Source organism: Fonsecaea multimorphosa, assembly GCF_000836435.1.
Source record: "Fonsecaea multimorphosa CBS 102226 unplaced genomic scaffold supercont1.35, whole genome shotgun sequence".
Classification (NCBI taxonomy): Eukaryota; Fungi; Ascomycota; class Eurotiomycetes; order Chaetothyriales; family Herpotrichiellaceae; genus Fonsecaea; species Fonsecaea multimorphosa.
Window position 1 is genome coordinate 94,379 of NW_015971669.1, and position 21,792 is coordinate 116,170.

Here is a 21,792-nt window from a genome sequence, read left to right on the forward strand (position 1 = left end):
TAGAGAGAGGGCGCGAGACTCGGCTGGACAGACTAGACAGAGCCAGTTATCTCATACCACGGCAAGACCACCTGCAGCACCTGTCTTGCACTTTGCACTTGATCATTTCACACCAAGATGTCAGGAGAACACAGGGACTTGCCAATTCTACCGAGTACTTGTAATCCAATGTTATGAATGCAAAATGGAAACAGGACCGGACCAGGCTTCGAACGAATGATCCGATCGATCGCTCACTCCTCTCACGAGGTGCCGAGTATATATACGTACCAGGTACCTACCTAGGTATGTAGCTACTCTTGTACACGTCCAGTACCTAGTGGACCGAGGGTTCGGTACCCCTTCCGTACGGCCCGCACAGTGTGGCTCATCAATCATATCAATCATCTGCATGTACTCGATACCGAGGACTAACATACCGTACCGTACGTGTGCGAAAACAAGTCCACCGCCATAAGTACCTAGGTACCTAGCTCGCTATATAGGTATAAAGTCCTCGCAGGGGGAAAAGGCAAGAACGAGGTACAGTGCGATTCAGGATGCTGTCTCCATTAATAGTGAGTGATTTAAACAGATTCCTCTGTTGTTGTGTACCCTTGAAGTCTTGTCCTATGCCTGGTGCGGTATTGCGAGCGTCAATAACTAGATACTAAATATCTTCTGTTCACAGTGATAAAAGTTCGTGCAAAGCTCATCGGCGACAAAACAGACGGCGTGGCCAGCGAGATTTTGTACAAAAACATAATGCCATAAAGAACAGAAACATGAGCAGCAGTGTACGTTCCCCCTTTCCCGTGAGATTATATCATTTTTTTCTCGTGCCATGAGCCATCCAGTGCGTATCGTATTTCATGTGCCATTAGCAAGCTACGCCAACCCGTCCACAATCTCCCCTGGCAAGTCAAAGGAGCAGTGGTCGAGCCATGTCCTATCCCAAGGTGTGGCCAGTGGCCTCGTTCCCTCTCTTTCCGGACCTCTCTTCCCCTTTCACAGGGGCCACCCACTCGTCTCGAACCCAAAGTTCATCGCGAGGAACTCGTCCCCGAAGCCAAACGCCATAAGCTCATCATTCGTGAAATCCATGGGAATCATGTCCCCTCCAGGTCCGGGCATCATGTAGGGCATCATCGGTGCGGCTTGGTCATAACCACCAGACATTTGGTTGATGCCAGGTAGCATGTTGGGTTGAGCTGGGTTGTTCATGATGGTGTGAGACCATTGCTGTTGAGGTGTGGGCTGAGGTTGAGGCATTACAGGACCTGGTCCAGGCGCAGGACCCATTGCTGCCTCGGACAGCATCTGCAGGCCGCTCCGGGGCTGGGCTTGTTGGTGAGGCTGCGGAACATTCCCGTCCACAGACCCGCGATGTTGCGAATTCCAACCCAAATTCGACGGGTCCTGCTGCGGTGGAACAGCCTTGTATGTGTTTGGCGCCTGTTGCGGCTGCGACATGTTGTTGCCGCCGCGGGCGTTGACATTGCCATTCGCCGGTGTCCGCTGTCTGGAGACCGGTCCACTTCCATTATTCACCGAGTCTATTCTCTTCATGTGCCAGCTTTTGAGCATATTAAAAATTAGAGTGAACTTGTGAGCCACGCGGGACATGCTGCCTTCGCAAGCCTTGCTGAGCGCCTCTATCATTCTGTCGAGGTAGTATTCCACCTTCAGATCTTTGTTTTTGAAGATGATGTTGAATTTAGATCCCTTGGCAGACACAGCCGAATACATCTTGATTAACGCGACAGCGGCGTAAGAGTTCCTAACAAAGAAAAGGGTGGGTAGTGCCCTCAGGGCCGGTATGTCCATGGCCAAGAAAGCATCGAACGCGGAATGAGCGGAGTTGATGCAAGTGGTCAGGGCTTCTATATGAGCTGGCGTGACGTTATCCGGGTCTGGAGGGCCATCGATCGGAGTGGAGATGTAGGGAGGTCGGAAGTCGTCAATATTATGGTTGTGGTGCATGGCGATCTCGTGCATATAAAGATTGAGAATCCCTTCAGTGTGTTGGATGATTGGCTTCTTAATCATTTCCTTGGTAGCGGCATGTTGCCACTCGACAAGCTGGCGCTCGAATGTCTTTAGATGGTATTGAGTTTGGGGGTCGGTCAATGACAATGGCGAAGCCGGGTCATCCATGGAGAATTGAAGCCCGATATTTTCAGCTATGTGTTGTCCACGCACGAGATGACATAGATACTTGTCTGAAGGATGAGCGTCCGGCGAAGAAATAAGGATTTCAATGCACTCGTCGGCGTAAGGGCTCCAGCGGATCAGTAGTGGTCGTCGAAGAGACATGGAGGAACTGGAGGGCAGGGTCAGAAGCCAGTACTATGTCAGCCCGGGGACATACTTACTTGGAGCACATGTAATAGCAGCCCAGCCAGCATCGTCGCACTTCCACACTATTGGGATCTGACAGCGGTCTCTTGTTCTCATGATACGGTCGCCAGATGCTTCCCCCACCTCGTCTCGATCTCTTACCCATTCCTAGATCCAGAGCCATGACAGCAGCAATGTGAATCAACTGGTTAAAGTTTAGCTCCTCGTATTTCTCGGGAGGCTGGTAGAAGCATGTCGTGACTTGAATGGTTTGAACCAGCTCCAGCGACTTCTCTCCTCGGATGATAACCTTGTCGGCCAGTACCCTGGTGATTTCTAAAATCAGCCCCGGTTGAAGATCCGGTCGGACGGTACCGGAAGCGACCGCAAGCACAGCAAGGAACAAGATGGGTTTGTTTTTGCGAATCTCGTCGGCATGAGTGCCGGGTGGGAAGACGACCATTGGGAGATGCTCGCACATTTCCGCCATATAACGATCGAAGCATTTCCTCGCCGTGGTGATATCGATGAGACCACGTTCAATGGGATCCACGGTCGCCGGCTCTTCAGTCTTGGTCGTATGTTCCAGAACAGGCTGATAGGTATTGGGAGGAGGTATGGGAGGTTTGTACGACAGAGCGGAAGATTTCTGCAGCTCTCCACCGAAGTATTCATAGTCGCTCGTGATTTTCCTCTTCACACCTTGTTGCGGAGACTGAGCGCTCCCTGATGATGGCGGCGGCGGCGGCGGCGGCGGTGGTGGTGGAGGAGGTTGATGCCATTGACCTCCGTATGCCTGCACGCGTTCCTGGGGGTTAGGGTGCGAGACGGATATGGCTGGATCAACGGCGACATCAGGCTCAGCTCCTCCTCTTGCTGCCAAAGTCGCGGTGAGGGCGTCGATCTTCTTTTCCAACTCGGCGACTCGGCTGTCTGTCTTCTTTTGCCTCTTCCGGCTAGGGGCGGTGACGATACATTGTCTATTTGCCTTTGCACATCTCTTGCACGATCCCGTAGGATGGTTGTCGTCGGGCTCGCATTTCACCTTGAGCTGTCGACACGCCTCACAGGCGCGCGGCCGTTTAATATCATTGGGGTCGTTGGGATTGCCGGACGGACTTTGGTCGTCGGGACTCTCTTGCGTGTGTGAAGTGGTGGGGTAGTAGTTGGGAGTCTGGATGGATTGGTACGAGTTATTGGGGGATGGCTGGAGAGAGGGTTGCAGAGGAGAGTAGGCGCCAGGAGGAGGATTGTGGTAGTGTTGCTGAGAGTCGCGAGGTTTGGGAGGACTGCTCAGGTTGGAGCCTCGCAAGGCTGGATCAATGTGATTGAAGGTGTCGATGCTGGCCATCGAGTCTTGAAGTCTTGATACCGCAGTCACGGCAATGACTAGCCTGTGATCAGCCTGTGATGCAGTGGTTGATCGAGTCGGGTCGGCGGTGGTTGATGGCGACTCGCCGTCGAGAGGATCCGGAGCGCCGATGGAAACAACTTCGACTTTTTATTTCCCAGAGCACAGTGAGCACCCTGCAGGCATTTGTGTCGCCCTCAAGCAGTCGAGAAGGTGGTGGTTTGAGAAGAGAGCCATTCAGTTGACAAATGGGATGTGAGACTGCGCTCTGTTGCACGGGTTCGTGGGCTGGGGTGAAAGGTACCTAGTGGTCGCTGGTCAGGCAGGTCCGGTGTTCACTGTTGGGAGACTGATGCGATTCCTGCACCTCCGTCAGACATGACGAGCTCTTGGGGGGACAGGGCCCAGGGGGGGAAGGAGGCGGAGGACCAGTGGACCACCCTCGCTCGGTAGGTGGGCGGGAGCGACAAAGGCCCCAAGTAGCTAAGGCCTAACCATCATTGCCTAGGACGGAAGCGAATGGGGTTGACTTGCCGGGCCGTGGCATTGCCCATTGGGTGCACACAACTGCACATGCATTGCCTAGGTATTATTACCTAAGGTACCTAGGTACCCAAGGTATGTAAACAGCACCCGACGCGACGAGTTTGTCCACCTTGGTGAACCTCGCCTAGCTGTTCCTTTATTACGGAGTAATTAATACGAGTCCACGAGCTTCTCATCGCTAGTGCACAGCCACTCAATAATAATCACTTTTCTGGTAGCCCAACCCCAAGCTTTAACAATAATAGCAAAATCTTACTCTCTCTCACTCTCCCAAATGGTAAATTTAGGTTTCATTTGCGACAAATATCAACCAACTTCCTGGCGCCGCTCAGCACAAGTCTCACTTGTAATGATCCAGCGTTTTCGAAGGATCCTCTTCTGCTCCGTAGGGGACACTATATCGAGTTCGCCTCGGGTACGATCGACGGAGGCTGTCATCTAGGCTGTGGAATATGGATGCACTTTACAGACCATGTGAAACGGTATATTGCAGACTTCCTGCTCTTCAGAGTACTCGTAGGAAACGTGCTTCATGACAATGTTCTGCGCTTGAATTGTACAGATTGATATGCGAGTCCTTCGAACCCTGGCCATGCCAAGTGGAAAGCGGCAACCCTCTTGCTGGAACCCAAGATGAGATAAACACTTCACAAATGAGATGCGCCGTCTAGGATCTTTCATTTCCCATCGTCATTCATGCATCATTCAAAACCTCAAAGAACCCCGAAGAGAAAAGAGTGCGCCCTTGGATCATCCTATAAGCTTGTGCACCGGGCATTCCGCTTTCCGTCCCAGCCACTCCAGAATGCAACTCTTGTGGAATTTACACAAGCACTCTAGCCTGACCAATTCATCACCAACGTCATACTCAACCATGCAGATGGAGCACTCTTGTACCTGGCCGTCTTCTTGCGAGACGCAATCCTTCTCGGTGGCTGTGAAGGTAAGCATTTGCAGTCGGTGAGGTGGTGCTTGGGAGTGCGGCTGTGATGTTGGGACTCGTATTCCAGAGCCCCCCGCTACTACCGTATTGCTAGATTCCGTATGGTAGGACGGATCACGAGAGTAGATGCAGTCCATTATATGTGTCTCACGGGCTGTTTCGTCGCCATTCGGACCGCGAGGGGGTAACGCACGACGACAAACAGGGCATATATCGTTTTCGCTCAGCCGTGGTCGGACAGCAGCGCTATCAGTAAGGACATGCAAGGGCCGAGGGACAGGTCGACGCAGCTGTGGCGTGATGCCGAGTAGTTCATCACGAGGGTGTCGGCTCTCAGGATAGCTTGGACGTGGGCGGTGAGATGTCAACCGTATTTCATGAGGTGGATAGTCCTGCCCTGTTTAGAATACTTGCATAATGTCAGGCAGTAGAATACATACCCCAGAAGAAGTTCCCGGAAACTGATTCGTGCCTGTAGAACTTGAAATTGGCGATGCTCGAAACCGATATCTCGTAGGTGATGGCTGCCCTCGATACGGATCAAGCCATCCTACAGCATCGGTTCTGGTTTCTGGATTGCCGTAACCTGCTTCGATGGCACGATGGCGGTGCAGGAGATGCGGATCGTGCTGGAAAACCCCAAAGTCAGCAAAACACTCAGTTATGTACAACAACAGGCTTACCACCGCCACGGGATTCCTGGAATAATCTCCTATTCCCGAAGAGTAACCTCTCGGCCTGGTAACAGAATTCACTGCATGGCTCAATGTTGCTGTTTGTCGCCCTCCTGCACTCCAGGGAACATCACGAGAGGTCAAATCGGGGACAACAGGGTAGTTTGGTAGGGGATCTGGTTGAGGATCGGGCACACAAGGATTGCATAATCGCACTTTCTCTCCACCCTCCATTTGAGGATGAGCATTATAGGCAAAGGGGCTTAAAGCGCTCCGGGATCCGTTGCCGTCGATGTCATCTGCATTGGAATCCAGTGATTCCGAGCGGCGGGAGGCAGAATTCACAGGCGAAGTGGCCACGTCAGGGCCCGGTGGGTGGACGATAAACTGCCGGGGAATTGTTATTCGATGTGGTGAGCAATCATTACAGACGACCCTGCCGCACTTTCGGCAATGGTGACGCCTGAACATCCATGTAAAAGGCCGTTTGCAAATAGGACACTCGTTGACCTCTGAATCAGGCTGCCACCTCGGCACCATATATCGTCGTGAACTGTCTGACGAGGACCTGCTCAGTCTATTGTCTCGAGGTGTTTGTGGCAGTGGCGGCAACGGCGCTGGCACCGGCGGTGGAGGAGGGGAGGTAGGAGGAGATGAACCTGTCAAATCTACAACCTCAGGAAAGGGACGGCTGATGTTGGTATCGGATGCGGCGTGCCGCCGAGGTGTGGGAGGAGAGGAAGGCCCATCCCCGCGGGAAGCATCGTAGTTCAATCTCCAGTCGTGAAAAGTACTACTGTTTGTCCTCCTCCTGCTTTCCTCATACATTGTTGGGTTGGTAAGCCTCCTCTTGCGGTCAAGGGCGATAATGCTTCGCCTACGTTCTTCGGGAGTCTGTTCGGCGGAGGGGAGGGGCAGGGGCAGAAGACGGTCTCGCAGAACAGCAGCCAGCAGAAGACCATTGTGGCCATGTCCTGAGCCAGAGCGAGATGCCGAGGGCCGCGAGGCTGGCAGGTCGGGCAGTGGCCGTTGAGTTGTGTCTGTGGTTATCTCAGAGCGTCTGGGAGGGTGAGAGTCATGCCGAGCATGATGATGGCGGGGAGTTTCCCGGTCAGAATCCTCGTAGCTGCTCTGCGAATTGATCGAGTCTGATGAAGACATGGCCCTTTTTCAGTGGTGGGATGCAACGAGAAAGATGGTAACGCAGCCGGGTTACCTTGTATCTAGATATCTTGGAAATCAAAAGGAGAGTTGGAGTAAGTGCAGGCGGAAGCACGTGTCAAGGACCGTGACGCTGATGACGGTGGCGGAATACGGACATATCACGGCAACTGAAACGCGCACGGGCGGGATAAATGGGATTCGAGAGGAAAGGACAGGGCGCGTCTCCTCTGGGTGTCCTCTACCGGTACTCGATGGTAGGTGGTACGATACATTGACCGGGCTAATCGCGAGGGTAGAGGAGGGAAGATTGGGTGTAAGTACCTAAGTAGGTCGCTTGGAAACCCACGTATATGACGAGGATGAAAGTGGTGATCCAGGAATGTGCTTTACAAGCAGCTCTCCTCTTGCAAGCATCTAGCAAGAGAGCACGTGCTTTCCTAACATCGTTGGGTTCGGGTTGGCAGTACCCTCGTACCTCGTACATAGTCCAGGTCATGGGGTTTGGCTTCCAAGTTGTTACTAGCCGTCGAAAATGGAATAGTCTATGAGTGCCCTGCGCTCTAAATTCTAATAGCCGTAGGGGTGCCGTTGTGGGTGCCGCGCCCCGTGCCTGTAGGTAGACTTGTCGTGTCTGTGCACCCAGAAATAGACCGCGAAAATCACCCCCAGTTAAGCAGGAGGACGCCACAGGGAGCACCCGGGAGCTCAATAGTCACCCCTTCCTAGGTGAGACCTGCCCAAACAACTTTCTCCAACAAGGAGAGAGAAAAACGCCTTCATCCGAGCCGTCGCTCCCTTTCATTGGCCCCACGGTTTCCCTTCGTGGGTTTTCGCCTCCTGCGGCGGCGGCGGTGCCTGCGCTTTGCACTTCTCACCAACTCCATCAACCTTTCTCAACGTTCGCTTCAGGTTTTCCACAGCTGTTATTACTTGGATCTATCTTCTCTTTCGCTGTTGTAACTCATTTCATCCCCATTCACCTCGCTATTTTCTTCAATTTTGTCGTTTCTCTCGTTGAGCATCTACGGCGGCACCATAGCCACGCACTAGTTCACACCTCACGCAAATCTGAGACACTCTCGCCAAGCAGGTGACGATCGTTTTCAACGCTTTGCTCTCGACAGTCGCCATTGACGAGCCTCTACATGTGCCTTTCCACTACATCACCTCTTGTCCCAGTCGCCTGCAGCTGATTGCTCGGAAGAGAAATCGGACCTGGATTGCGCCCTCATTCCCGTACGACTTGAACCTCCAGTTTTGTCTGAAGCGTGTACGCCGCGCATCTCGGCCAGATGTTGGGCTAAACGAAGTACTATTGCCTGGGAAGAGGAGGGCACAAAGGTCCATAGCGCAGAGATGGCGTTGACCGATCAAGAGGGATATAGAGGGGTTGACGATGCAGTGGCAGTTGAGGAGAAGCGACATCGACATCGCCTACATCGGAGACGGGATTGGTCAAGCTCGCTCACCGTGACCGTTTTCCTGCTCGTCTTATGTGTGTCTTCTGTCCGCGCCGCATATGTCGAATTCCGCAATTGTCTGGACAGCAATATTGTCAATTCGAATCCGCGCATCTTACAATTTGAACCCTTCAATGTGTCCGCCGCATTCAATAGCTCTTCCGGCTCCGATCGACATCATCTCAATATCACTGTTTTTGGCAACGTTACTGGAAAGGCGACTGAACAACCTTATCCTCCTCCTGACGACCCGTCCTGGGCCAATCCGAACGACACGTTTGGCAAGATCCCCGATTTGAGCGAGTCCAATAACAAGTACACTACCCTCTTTACCCGTGTCAATTTCTTAGGATACACTCCGTGGAATGCGGACCCCACGCGGTTCTGTGAGTCCGTGGTCCATGGAGAATGTCCCTTGGCTCCCGCCTTTTACGTCAACGAAAGCGACCTGGCTCATTTACCTGCCTTTTCTGTTGCGCACGACTTGTTCTCCAGTTACTCTTTTGCCTCACTTCAAGCCACGTTGAGAGTTCAATCGGGCGATGCTAGCGGGCAATTCTACAGCTGCATCACCGCCACGGTTACTCCCGACCTGGGAGGGTCTCTCAAGGCCATACTCAGATATGTACCGCTGGTGGTACTGATCGTGGTCGGCGTGGCTACCATCGCCGCCGCCATCCTGAGTCCGTGGGGCTCCGCGGACCTGTTTCATTGGAGCAGCAATTTCGGGCGTGACGAGGACTTGCTGCGTCTCGTCACCCCGGGATTTGGAGACTGTTTGCAATACATTCAATTTGTCGTTCTGACCGGCAGTTTGTCTTTGAATTATCCTGGCTTCTATCAGCCAGCAGTCAGCCGCGTCGCATGGTCCTCGCTCATGTTCAATGAGAGTTTCGTAACTGGCGGAAACGGCACTCAGAGCCTGGTCGACGGTATCTATGAATATCGCACGAACACCAAATATGGTCTTGATCGAATGAGCCAACTGGTCGGCATGACCTCAGACAAAGACATCTGGGCAGACATGATTGTTTGGCTGGTGGTCATTGTCGCTGCCGTCTCAATTTTGACTCAACTAGGCTTTGCGGTTCGTTGGATTTACCGAAAGATCAACAGGGAGCCGCCAGAGGATCTCCGCTCTAAAAATGGGCCGTTCACCGCCGGGAATGTCGTCCGGCTGGTCATGAACTTCTTCCTGCTGCCTCTGGCATCGCTGTCATTCTACCAGCTGGTCATTGCAGGGAAAGGCCCGGCGTACTCTGTTGCCCTTGCAGCGGTGGCGCTGGTTCTTGTCGTCGTATTTTTGATCTGGGTGCTGCTATTATTCGTTCGGACGAGACCACGTTCCTTCCTGTTCGACGATTTCCTTATGGTCCTTACCTACGGACCTCTATATAACACCTACTGCGACGATGCCGCCACTTTTGCGTTGATTCCTCTTCTGGTGAACCTTGTCCGGGGTATCGCAATTGGAGCCGTCCAACCATCAGGCATCGCACAAATTGTGCTTCTGGCAATCTGCGAGATTGTTTTGATTCTTACAATCAACGCTTTCCGGCCATTTCCATCAGCCACCTCTATGAACATCTATCACACTTGTTTCTCTGTCATCCGACTTATCACCATCCTTCTTTCAATAGCTTTTGTGCCTGCACTGGGCGTTGAAGATTCGTCAAGAGGCTGGATTGGGTATGCTATCCTCATCATTCATGCTTGCATCATGGTTTTCGGGTTCTTCTTGAATGCTGTACAGACTTTGGTTGAAGTCATTGCTCGCCTGGCTGGTGCGGGCGGACGGGATGAGGCGACAGGGGCCGCCACTAGAGGTGGATTGAACAAGGTGTTTGGAATGCGGCAACTCTCTCGACGGATGCCGCGGAGGGCTACTCAGGACCCGCGCCATAGTATGTCATCGAACGCGGCCATGTTGAATGCCATCGAAAACGACCAACAAAAGCTCCAGATGGCCAAGACCAGGTCGCGCAGTGTCTCGGCCACATCCGGCGTTCTATTGGAAAGCGGCTTAAACTCCAACAGGATCAGCCAGAACCTCGATGGCCGCGTCGTCGGCCACACCACGCCCGACAGATCTCCCAGGGAATCAAGGCGACTTACGGCCCGACTTAGTGGCACAGGATCCTTGGGGGGCATCGTCGGTCTTCAGAAGCAGGTGGAACAAAAAGACCCATACTACCGACCGCCACGCAGAAATACAATGGATGCTCTTGCCGGAGTTGACAGTCGTCCAGATCTAGCTCAAGTGTCGTCAAAAGGTGCTGTGGCGACTGAAGGAGCCGTCGAGGATGATGCTGGTGAAGGACCCTCTACTCCTATGCCATTGGAGAATGACGATTTTGAAGACATTACCAATGACCTGACGAGGACGAAGACTGACTATGCCGTGAGAGAAGTTGACTTTTACTACGGTGTGCGCGGTGCTGCTCTCTCAAGTGGAACGAGGAAGCTCAAAACTGGACCGGCCGATCCAACAGGGCCCGTCTCTACTGCCACTGGATGGTTCAAAAATCTTCTGGGCGGCAAGACAAAAGAAAAGAACAAAGGGTTTGAGGTGGTCAGGAGTGCCCGTGCCCCTCCTCCAGGGCTGCTTCCACCACCTACTCCTGCTCGAGAAACCCACATCACTGAACCTTACCACGACGACGTCCGAAGCATAGAAGAGAGCCAGACCGATCGAAACAGCGCAGCGCTTTCGTCTCCTCCACAACCCAGGGTTCAAAGACAGAGCCGCAACCAAAGTGTTTATGACGATATCTCCGTTGAAAACTCCGAGGAGGAGGAGGGGGAAGGAGCATCGATAGCAGCAGAGAGTCCTGTCCCAGCAAGACCGCCGTCTTTGCCCCTGATCGAATCCGTGGGTGGCATTGAATTGCCCAGCCGCATCGGGTCTGAGGCTTCGAGGAAGTCCCGCGGCAAACCCCCACGGGCATCTGACACAGATATTCCAGCGGTTCCTGCTATTCCTCGTAAAAGTTCACGAAGACAATCAGGTGGCGACTCGGGTGACAGAGGGCTGGCTGAGTCTGCATTGTCCGCCTCGCGTCCAGCTAACCTTACATCCCGAAAGGCGCCTACTCAGCCGCTAGGAGCTAGCCGCATACCATTCGCGAACACACAGCCCTCGCCAGCCCGCAACAAAAGGTACTCGACTGGGGCAGAATCAACAACGTCAAGCGTGGTCCGTGACGGAGACGAGAATGCACCCGTGCACCCGTCGTATACAAGTCAGATGCGCCAGTCGGCCACATCCGCATTGGGGACCCATGGAGCTGATCTGCGCAATGACCGGCCCTCAAATGTGGGATTCGTGCAGCAACACAGGGCAAGCGACCATATTCACCATAGTCCAGATTCGCCCGAGTTCGAGGGGAGCACGGCTGAAGTCCACGGGCACCCGGTGTATTGAGCGACTAGTCGCCCACGATCTGGAAGCAAATCACGAAGTTCACGACCTTTTTGCAGAATACATATTATATTATATGGAGGATTCAAGGTGATTGGAGACCGTCGTCCGTCACCAGTATATTCTAGGGGAATATGAATATTCCAAGCCTGTTGCATTCTTTGCCGAGAGGGTGTTGGAAGAAGCGCAGCGACCAAGGGCAAATCGAAAACTTTGCGTTGGACTCTATGGGAAAAAGCACCTTTTGGCTCCTTTTCGACAGTTTGATCAGCGCGGCGTCCGGTCTTGCGCCGAAGGAAATAATGTATGAGGCCTATTCTTCGAGGCGTGTATGTAATTAATAGTCTCCTCAATGTCGTCCGTACGTGACTGTTTCGCAGCGGTCTCGGTGCGGGCAGTGGAAGTTGGAAGCTTGGGAGTTGAGATGCTAGCGGCAATCAGGATTCAGGGTGTGTGCGCCCAAGACAAAAATAAAACATGAGCACCGAGTGTCTTGACAATTGGCCGTCAATCTTGCCCTTTCTACGAGCAGCTTACGCTGCAGGTGCTCTTCCTTTGCATGATTCCATCTCAGATTGTACCCACATTTCCACGACGTACTCCGAGCCATCCAGGTGGCCGGGGACAGTACCAAGCGCAGCTTCGAAGTCATCTTGTCCTACGATCCCTAGCAGCAACTCTCAAACTGCGTGTTTCTAACGCTTTTTGTCCTGGACTTGCAACATGACAGAAAACGGACCCCAAAAGTCACAAAACCCCACAATCAAGCTCCGTCCTTTCCTTCCTTCGAGCGAGACATTGCCCTGAGCGAACTCAAACCCTGTTCAATTATCGTTCATGTCCCCCAACTGCATGTGGGAGGGGAGCAAGTTGTGACACATTGCTGAACGCCACCTTGGGCCATGACTGCATCATCGTGGAGTTGGCGTACACTAAAGCCAACCTCAGAGTCAATATGGCTCAGGAACGGCAACCGGCGAGCTGGGTGTCGGCAGTCCCTGACACGGTCGACGGGCAGATGTGGGCAACGCAGAAACCTGGTCCTGCGCATGGGCCGTGAAGCAAAACCTTAAGTGTGCACGATTAGGTACGAGAGGCCCTGGGGGTGCCTGGTAGCTTTGAAGGTCTATCATCTCGTCCGCCCCCCTACAGCTGCATTGTCCTTGTGCTGAGATCAGAACGAGGGGTTGACAAATAACGACCGATCAGCAGAAAGCTAGTCCCCCTCTCCGAGGAGTTCACGAGCTCATCAGCTAACCTGTTACCCTCACACCCTGGCACCCTGGAGCTACGGCCTCCTTAGGAGTCAGGACGGGCCGCGGACAAGGTTTAATCGACTTGCGAATGACATGCATGTTTCTGTGGGCTTTTCGTGAATCGTGACACCAAAACGGGGCCGCCTGCCTCGATGGTCAGGGCCTGCAGCCAGAAAAGGACGTCTGGCTTCTATATGAGGCGAAGTTAGGAGACTTAGATTCAAGGACCAGATACTCCCCGCCGGTTCGAAGCTAGACCTGCCGAACGAGCAAACCCAATTCAGCAACAGTCCTGGAAGATGGATGGTCAATACTGACCCAGATTGGTCGGAAAACCATGCCGCATACATGGCTTGCAACCATCACGATAGTGTGCAGGCTCGGCAGAAGACGACTCCTTCAACTCAGAATTCGACGAGCACGAGACCGAGGCTTGGCCGTCGGGGTGTGGGATCCAAACCACATGAGCTCACCTGGAAAACGACGTCTCTCCCCAGCACGACAACAGCAGACGGGTGTTTGGGTGTCGGCGCCTCCCAGCGACACACGGACAGGAACCTCCAGCACCACCAGGCTATCCGCACGTATGACAAGCGCTGCTCAACAATCGCTTTGGACTTGATCCCCGTCCAGGGCATTTCTCAAATTCCCATGTCGAGCGTCATAAGACTTTCGAGTCTCTTGGCTGAGCGGCCGGGGGTAAGCCTCGTCTTCACTAACCACCGCCACCAATTGCTTCGTGCATGATTCGTACGTACTTTCAACCAAATACTTGGGACCAGCTATTTTGCTATTGGCCCTGCTCGACAGTAGTCCCTGGACGCGGAGGCGGGCCCACAAGCCGGTGTCAAAACTGCCAGGGTCCAGGGAGGGCCCTCTCCTCGAGACTATTGATCAGCCGTGGGGATCTTCGTCGCCTAACACGAGCGAGGCGCCATCCAGTGACAGTCGGTGGCGTGGGTGGCACGGGTGGCCCGTGCTCATGTTCGTCTTTTCAAGCCATCCCCCAGATCTGCGCTGCTGTGTCACCAGGTGTCTACTCCGTCCACATCCAGATGCACCTGAGGCTCTTCTCACGGAAATCGTCTTAGACGACATGCCAAAGGAAACATTCACAACGATCTAGACGAGAAAGTGGCAAGCATGGCCTCCTTGACTATTCCATACGCGGGGTACTCCGGGCTCTATGGAGCACTCGAAAAAAGTTACTTCTGCTCCCTGCCTCACTAGCATCTCCTCTCCTGGACACTCCTTCAGCTCATCTGGCCGCAAGGGGGTTGCGGGTCGCGCGGCGAAAGCAAAATCAAGGACTCCAGATACCTTTTGAGATAAACTCTTGCCCTGCTCGTACAATGCCCCAAGCACCAAGCACGGAGTTGCTGGGCACACGGCACGGCTCGGAGGAATTTGGAGACATTGCCACAGCTCGATCGAGCTAAGCTCGCCTCCTGATCGGTTCATCTTGTCTCATTCTCCAGGATGGCGAAATCTCCCATGGCTAGTATAGCCTATGCAAGCCACACGAGCCGCCGGCAAACGGCACCTTGGGCCTGTCCACCGATATATAATTCTCCTCCTCCAGCTACGAAAGAGCCTTATGCACTGGAGCGGAGCTGGCCGATGGTGACGGCAAACTCTCCTTGGGCCAATCAATCGACACATCTGAGCTGTTCGGCGACCACGGCCATTAGCTACCACCTAATCCTGGCCCGTCGACTCGAAAGGATCGATCCCAAGCTCGCCACACTCTCGCTCCAGCGAGACAAGATCTGGGTTGCTCATCTCTCGTCTATCGGACCCCCAACCGCTGTCATTGCGTGTCTACTCTAGGCGACCACTGTGGCTCTCATCCACTACCACAACATCCCACGGTCTGGTAGTGCAGGAACCATGCACGGCCCGAATCCATGCCCTCATCCTGTTGACTTTCGAGTGCATTACTCAGAGTTTGCCCACTGTGGCCTCGCAATGTCTCAATCTCTGGGGCGGATCGTCTTCGTGATGGCAAATGTGCCTTGTTTTTTCTCCCCCTTGAAAGGCGAGAAAGCATCAGTGCGATCGTCACATGGTCCATGCTCGAAGCTCGGAAAGAAATGCCGCGAGACTTGTAGGCGAACATCCCACGAGATACAGGGATCTTAGCCTAGCTAGTCTTTCCAAATTGTTCTCATTATGCGCATTACCTAGGTCCTTTCTTGGCCAGTAGCCTCCTCGGGACTACCTTTCCGAGGCCCTCAGGCCAACCACTGCTCACTTGCCTTGTTTGTCGCCGCTGGCAAGCGACACTGGGCCGAACACATGCAGACAGTGAACAGACCCTCAGCCTAGCAGCGTTGGCGAAAAGGACGACGACGACCAGTCTCTGTGCCTCGCTAAGTCTTCCCAATGCAAGCTTTTTTTGACTTTCGTCAACTTGCAGCTCGCCAGGCCTGCACCCCTGAGTGGACTATGGCTGCAGGTGGAATTGATACATGCAGTGGTTTCATTTGGCATAGTGGACGGCTGCACGCTATTGGGAAATGGTTAACCTAACACACCCTCCAACACCTTGAAGTCCAATGTCGTCGCCCTCTCGACTCCTCACGAGTGCTTGCTTCCATCCACCCTGGGAGTTCCTGCAGATGAATGCTACTACTGATTGGTACACAAATCTGGAGCAAACATCCTGGGAACTCCGAACTGTAGCATCCAACCCCGGTTGAGACTCTCCACCATTCCACCCTCCTTCGGCATTTTACATTTGCGTTTATTGCAAAGTTGCTCGAAGCGGGATCTCCAGTCCCCTCTGAGGTCCCTGATTTCCATATTATACCTCGTTCCTGGACCCTGGGATCTCGCAAGAGATGGGAATCTGTGATTATCACCTCGACATTCGGATACTGTACGTTGGCATTGTTGTTGCCAATGCCATGATATACCCCTCAAACGTTTGAATCTTCATAAAGGACCAGCACTGAAGAAGTGCCCACCTCTTGCGGGTCATTGAGAACCGCCTGATATTGAAAGGCCACGCTTTGTGCTTGTTATACCACGCTGCCTGCCAGATACGCAGCAAAGGCAGCGTCATACACTCTCTCACAGTTGTTTGATTCGGTCGATGGCAAGGCATTGCTCGTATAAATCATGATGTTGACCGGCATTCCTAACACCCCGACTGTGTTTGTACAGGCCCTTGGCCTCCCTCAACCATCGGTATTCAGCAAACGGCGGGCCAACTCCTGCAAGCCCTGCCGTGACAGCAAGTCAAGAGTACGAGGCAGCTCCTTGAAGTGTGACAGTCTTGCCGCTAATCTACGCTACAGTGCTCTGGAGGCATGCCCTGTACAACCTGTCAAAAGAAGCGCGACAAGCCCGAATGCTTCTACCTTACTTCTTTTCCTAGGAACCAAGTCAGTATTAGACAGCCAACACATGGTGCCACAAACAATACTGATGCAAAGGCTAGCCTAGGCAAGTCCATGAGACGGAACACAGCCATGGAGAGGCGTTCGGCACCTGCCGTGGCGCCAAACAAGGGTCCGATAAGTTGAGTGCGGTTGAAGGAGCCCGCGGGCTCGTAACTCCGCAGCAGAACTTCTGCGGGACCCTTTCGCTCTCTAGGAGCATAGACGAAGTATTTAGAAAACCCCTCGAACCTGCGGTGTCAGAAGGCTAACTATCTGTACAGTTCAAGTCCCTTCTTCCTACCAATGGACGGTTCCGGGAGATCTTGGACTCGATCCAGCCAATCCAAGTCTTCAACCTAGAAGCTCACGCTGCCGATGATGAACCGGCGCCAGACCAAGCCCGCACAGGACAAGCAGGAGACGACTCCACCGTTGAGCTTCCGCCTCGTCTTCGGCCACTGTATATGAAATACAGGTCTGTACGAGATCTCCTCGTTGCTGGAAGGGCAACGCAAGCCTGGGCTGCTTTTCCGAGTCTTGTCCGTGATGCCGAACTTCTTGGTTGTAAGTGTGAGCAAGTCTCAGTCTTGGAAAGGCATATTGAGCTAATCTTTGCAGTGGACCTAGATGTGAACCTTGCCACAGCTGAGGCCGATAAAACTTCACAACCTGGCCGCTACCTGTGCTGGCTCCTCGTTGAGCTCGATGTTCAGCTTAGCTTTCTTTTGGGACGCTGTCCTTTTATTGCTCCTTTTCATAACATTCCCAGGCCATCTCCAACGGCATCGCGGCAGGAAGAACAGGACCTTCAGGAGAACGTCTATGACTTCTCACAGTACATGATTGAAGTGTTGGATCGCTTCAACCGTGGCAAGAATGACCCGCAAATGATGTCTTCCCAGGAGAGGGAGACCATGTTAGAGGCAGACTTGACTCAACTATACCAGCTGCAGTCGAAGCTGCCGCCCATTCCTCAAAACAGCTCGGCAGACGTTTCACTGTCCATTGCAATTACCCAACATCACATTGATGTCCAACTGATGTTGATGGTGCTGCATTGCCAGATATTGCGGTCGATGCGCAATCAACACACGTCGGCCAAAAGAGCCAAGTACCGAGAGTTGCTGAAATGCTCTCGAATGATCACGGAAATGTTCGACTCCATCCATGGCCTCGACCCGACCAAGACGGCTTCGTCCTGGCCACGGTGTTTTGGAGTCTTTTGCGCCGCTGTTATGTTAGGCATCGCTACCATACGGCAGGAGGTGGGTGTGAGCATAGGTTCGAAGCGTGTAGAGCGAACTCTGGGGATCTTTAAAGATCTTGCGAAAGCTGGACAGGCTTCCGGAATCACGGAGCTGGCCACAAAGTCGCTAGATCTGGTCGTGGAAAGAATCCGAGAACTTGAACACCCTCCCACAACCACCACAGGTCTCACTGCCGGGGTGACTGTGACTTGTCCGACAACCCCTACTGGAGATGTGACCCCGCCGGCCGCACCCCTGACTGATCTGACGGCCAAGCTAAAGAGAAATGTTGCCAGCCTCAAGCGTCGCAGGAGACCAAGCTTTGAGGGGAAGTTCAGTGCCCACAAGCGACAAATGTTGGAGTTCAAGGACATAGCTCCGAGCAACTTGGAGCAGCGACGTGCAAGTTGGCATCCCGGTACCGAAAATCATTATGCTCAAGCCATGGCAGCTTTTCATGATCCATCTGGGCAGAATCGACTTGACCAGCCGAGCTTCCAGCCGGACAAATGTCCGCTGCCAGCTGTGTCGGCGTCCTTCTCGGCTGGTGATCAAAGAGCAATGTCCAGTGTGGGATATGGGTCGAGTCAACTTGAGCACTTCCACGAATTCCAGGCGGCTCATCACTGGGTGCATCCTCCCATGATGTACCATCCGCCGATGTACGACGACTGGTGGCAAGCTCAGTTTACCCCTTACGAGGGGATGACCCCGGACCATGGTCGACAAATGTACTTCGAGTCACCATTGGGACTATCAATGGACCAAACCCGTCATCTTGAATCCACCCCGCGCGGCGGCGAGCATCCTGGCTTCCCGCACCTAAAGCAAGAACCGTCAGTTCATCATGACGCGGCCATGGTGATGAATACCTCGATGGTGCGCTCGCTATGCAGTACGCAGGCTGTGTAACTGGATATGCTGAGTCGGGCAGAGGGCGAAGCGGTAGTGACTCGGCTTGCACAGGGATTTGTGCTGGCCTTGAGCATGGCATGACCCTTCCCCAGCAACGGATATCGGGACATACTAAGTAGACTTCGCTCGATCGGTATCGGCTGATGGTCGTCGAGCGATGGAGATAAATAAGCGCCAGGCACACAGTTACATGGCGGAGGGCGAGGCTGGCGTGAAGCAAGTTATTATGTGAACATGGGCAGCATTGACATGTATGTAGTGTATGTACTCCAGATAGTTTAGCTAGGTACCAGGTTCGGGACTCGAATATTGTACCAGCTTGGATGCTCCGTTGACTCCTTTAATACCAAATGTCGTTTTATTAGTTGATGGGGGCTTCAGGCCCGGTCAGGCCCGATCAGGCCCGATCAGGAAGGCTCAAGCGGCTGGACCAGCAGTTGCACGCAGCGGCCAGTCAGAGCTTGGGACACCAACAACTAACAGCGCATCTTTAGCATCTTTAGCATCTGCACCACCTTTGCACCTCATCTTCTTCCACTCTGCACGCCCAAAGCCGCTCATCTCCTCATACTAATCACCATCTACCTACCTACATATTCCCCCATACCCAGCACCGTTTTTCCCTGCCCCTCCCCGTGTCACCATGTGAACCGTCGCAATGTATCCGCCATTTGATTACTTCGAGCACCGCCGGGCCTGGTCAGTTACCAATTTCACCTTCTCCCACAGCACAATGCCCTGTCTATCGGATGCCATTTCTCCGAGACTGACCTCTTTTCCAGCGTCATCAAGCAGCGCCAGCGCGACGCTCGGTTTGACTGTCTCCCCGATCCCTACAAAGGGCCCCTCACCTCCGATCAACGCGCCATCCTCAATGCACCCATCGCGCAGCTGGTCCGTGACGTGCACAATGGCATCCTCTCGCCCATCGACATCCTCCGCACCTACGGAAAGACCACCACCGTCGCACACCAGCGGACCAACTGCGTCACCGAGGTCCTCTTGCCAGAGGCCGAGTCGTGGGCCCGGAATGAGCAGGACGTCAATCTCAAGGGTCCGCTCGCCGGCATCCCCGTCTCCCTCAAGGACTCCATCGCCGTGGGCGGCTTCGACGTCAGCGTGGGCTATTCGCGCAACGTCTTCAAACCCTACAGCGAGGACGGGGTCATGGTGAAGCTTCTGAAAAGAGCTGGAGCAATCCCTCACGCCAAAACGGCGCTGCCCATAACCCTGCTGAGCTTCGAAAGCACCAATGACCTGTGGGGCGTGTGCAAGAACCCGCACAATCCCAAGTACTCGCCTGGTGGAAGTACAGGCGGCGAAGGGGCCCTGTTGGCGTTGAATGGATCGAGGATTGGCATCGGTTCCGATGTCGCGGGCTCGGTGCGTGCCCCTGCAGTTTGGTCCGGCATCAATTCCCTGCGCTGCTCGACTGGCAGATGGCCCAAGGTCGGGATGAATACCTCCATGCCGGGCCAGGAAGGTATTCCCAGTGTTTTCTCTCCCATGGCCAGGACATTGGATGATTTGACTTATTTCACACGAGCATTCATCGGCATGAAACCCTGGGAAGTGGACTACACGGTGCACCCCATCCCATGGCGGCAGGATGTCTACGATGAAGCGCTAAAAACGAAACCGCTCCGCATCGGCCTGATGACCACGGACGGCGTCTGCGCTCCCTCTCCTGCCATCTCTCGTGGACTGGACATCACAGCCTCGGCGCTCCGCTCCGCCGGCCACCAAGTGGTCGAAATCCCCGTCTCTTCCTATCCCCCCACCGCCACCCCGGCTCAAGGTTTACAGATCGCCAGCGTGCTCCTCTGCGCTGATGGGGGCAAGACCTTCCGATCGTTCTTCCGCACGGGCGAGTCCAACGACCCCGGCGCGGCGCAGATCAATTTCTACATGTCCCTGCCTCGACCCCTCAAATACCTGTGGTACCTCTTCACGCGCTATGTCCGGCGTGACTCAGTGTGGGCGTCCATTCTCCGTTACTTCCATCCCCTGAGCGCGTTCGAGCAGTGGCGGTGGGTTGCCAAACGCGAAGCGTTCCGGGCGACGTGGTTCGACTGGCTCAACCAGCCCGCGCAGCAGTTCGATTTCATCCTGTGTCCCGGGAATGCCACCCCGGCCCTGCCGCACGGGTGTATGAAGGAGGCGGTGAGTAGCTGTGGGTACACATTTTTGTGGAATCTCTTGGATTACACAGCTGGTATCATTCCCGTTACAAAGGTGGACAAGGAAAAGGATGCGTTGCCCCAAGGGTTCAGGCCGGCCAACGGAGTCGAAAGGGGCGCGTACAAGTACTACGACAGCGCGAAGATGGCGGGTTTGCCGATCGCGGTGCAAATCGTCGGACGGAGATTGACGGAAGAGAAGGTGTTGGGGTACATGGCAATCGTGACGGATGCGTTGAGAGATAGTGGGGTGGTGTATGAGCACTTGGACGTCGACGATCTCCCCGAGATTGATGAGCTGGAGCAAACAAGCAGGAAGAAGATTCCCGTGGATCCAAAGAAGATCTGGTAAGACCCGTATATCCTGCAGGTGGTGAGCTGGGAGCGGCCATCAGCGCGTGGAAATGAAAGAGGTGGTTGAGAAGGAGAGAGGATGGGGAAGAGGAAGAGGATTGGCAAGCGGCTGAACTGGACAACACAAGATATTAAGATCCGCAATGTCAACAATGCATATGATGTGCCAGTCACTTCACACCGAACCAAGGGTGTCAAGCAAGAATTAGGGATCCATCTGGGAGATCCGATAGCATGCTAGGGTTACAATAGTCTGGCTTGCCATGTTCATGTTCACGTTCATGTTCACGTTCACGGTCGCTTGCAGCAGGCAGGCCAATGTATATAGGGAGTACATATCTATCTTGGGTATCTGAGACGAGACCACCATATATATCACATATGTATGAACTCATGCATTCCTGTCTTGGTACAATGAGACGGGATATCAGAGCCGTCATTCCTAATCAATACTAAATACGCACGCTGGAGGGGGCGTTGAGGTGCCATCCCAACACCATGGACGCCGACTTTTGCGACACAATCCTGGAGCAGGCGAGACGCAGTTCCCTGCAGTACCAGGCTTGCCCGCAGCAT

General features: G+C 53.8%; 5 protein-coding genes across 5 annotated transcripts; 3 read left to right on the forward strand and 2 right to left on the reverse strand.

Annotated features, from left to right (window-relative positions):
• Positions 1–987: 987 nt before the first annotated feature.
• Z520_11056 (uncharacterized protein) lies at positions 988–3,670 on the reverse strand (the record flags this gene model as incomplete). Its single annotated transcript, XM_016781547.1, has 2 exons — positions 988–2,302; positions 2,355–3,670. 2 exons carry the CDS (start codon positions 3,668–3,670, stop codon positions 988–990), a joined length of 2,631 nt encoding a protein of 876 aa, XP_016627325.1.
• A 1,890-nt stretch (positions 3,671–5,560) lies between these two features.
• Z520_11057 (uncharacterized protein) lies at positions 5,561–6,994 on the reverse strand (the record flags this gene model as incomplete). Its single annotated transcript, XM_016781548.1, has 2 exons — positions 5,561–5,788; positions 5,843–6,994. The coding sequence occupies 2 exons, from the start codon at positions 6,992–6,994 to the stop codon at positions 5,561–5,563; spliced, it is 1,380 nt and encodes a 459-aa protein (XP_016627326.1).
• A 1,359-nt stretch (positions 6,995–8,353) lies between these two features.
• Positions 8,354–11,881, forward strand: Z520_11058 (uncharacterized protein; the record flags this gene model as incomplete). Its single annotated transcript, XM_016781549.1, has 1 exon — positions 8,354–11,881. The coding sequence occupies one exon, from the start codon at positions 8,354–8,356 to the stop codon at positions 11,879–11,881; it is 3,528 nt and encodes a 1,175-aa protein (XP_016627327.1).
• Positions 11,882–16,260: 4,379 nt separating this feature from the next.
• On the forward strand, positions 16,261–18,679 carry Z520_11059 (uncharacterized protein; the record flags this gene model as incomplete). The annotated part of the gene is made up of 5 exons (XM_016781550.1): positions 16,261–16,383; positions 16,437–16,523; positions 16,580–16,747; positions 16,802–17,084; positions 17,139–18,679. 5 exons carry the CDS (start codon positions 16,261–16,263, stop codon positions 18,677–18,679), a joined length of 2,202 nt encoding a protein of 733 aa, XP_016627328.1.
• Positions 18,680–19,340: 661 nt separating this feature from the next.
• Z520_11060 (uncharacterized protein) lies at positions 19,341–21,214 on the forward strand (the record flags this gene model as incomplete). Its single annotated transcript, XM_016781551.1, has 2 exons — positions 19,341–19,381; positions 19,465–21,214. 2 exons carry the CDS (start codon positions 19,341–19,343, stop codon positions 21,212–21,214), a joined length of 1,791 nt encoding a protein of 596 aa, XP_016627329.1.
• Positions 21,215–21,792: the final 578 nt, after the last annotated feature.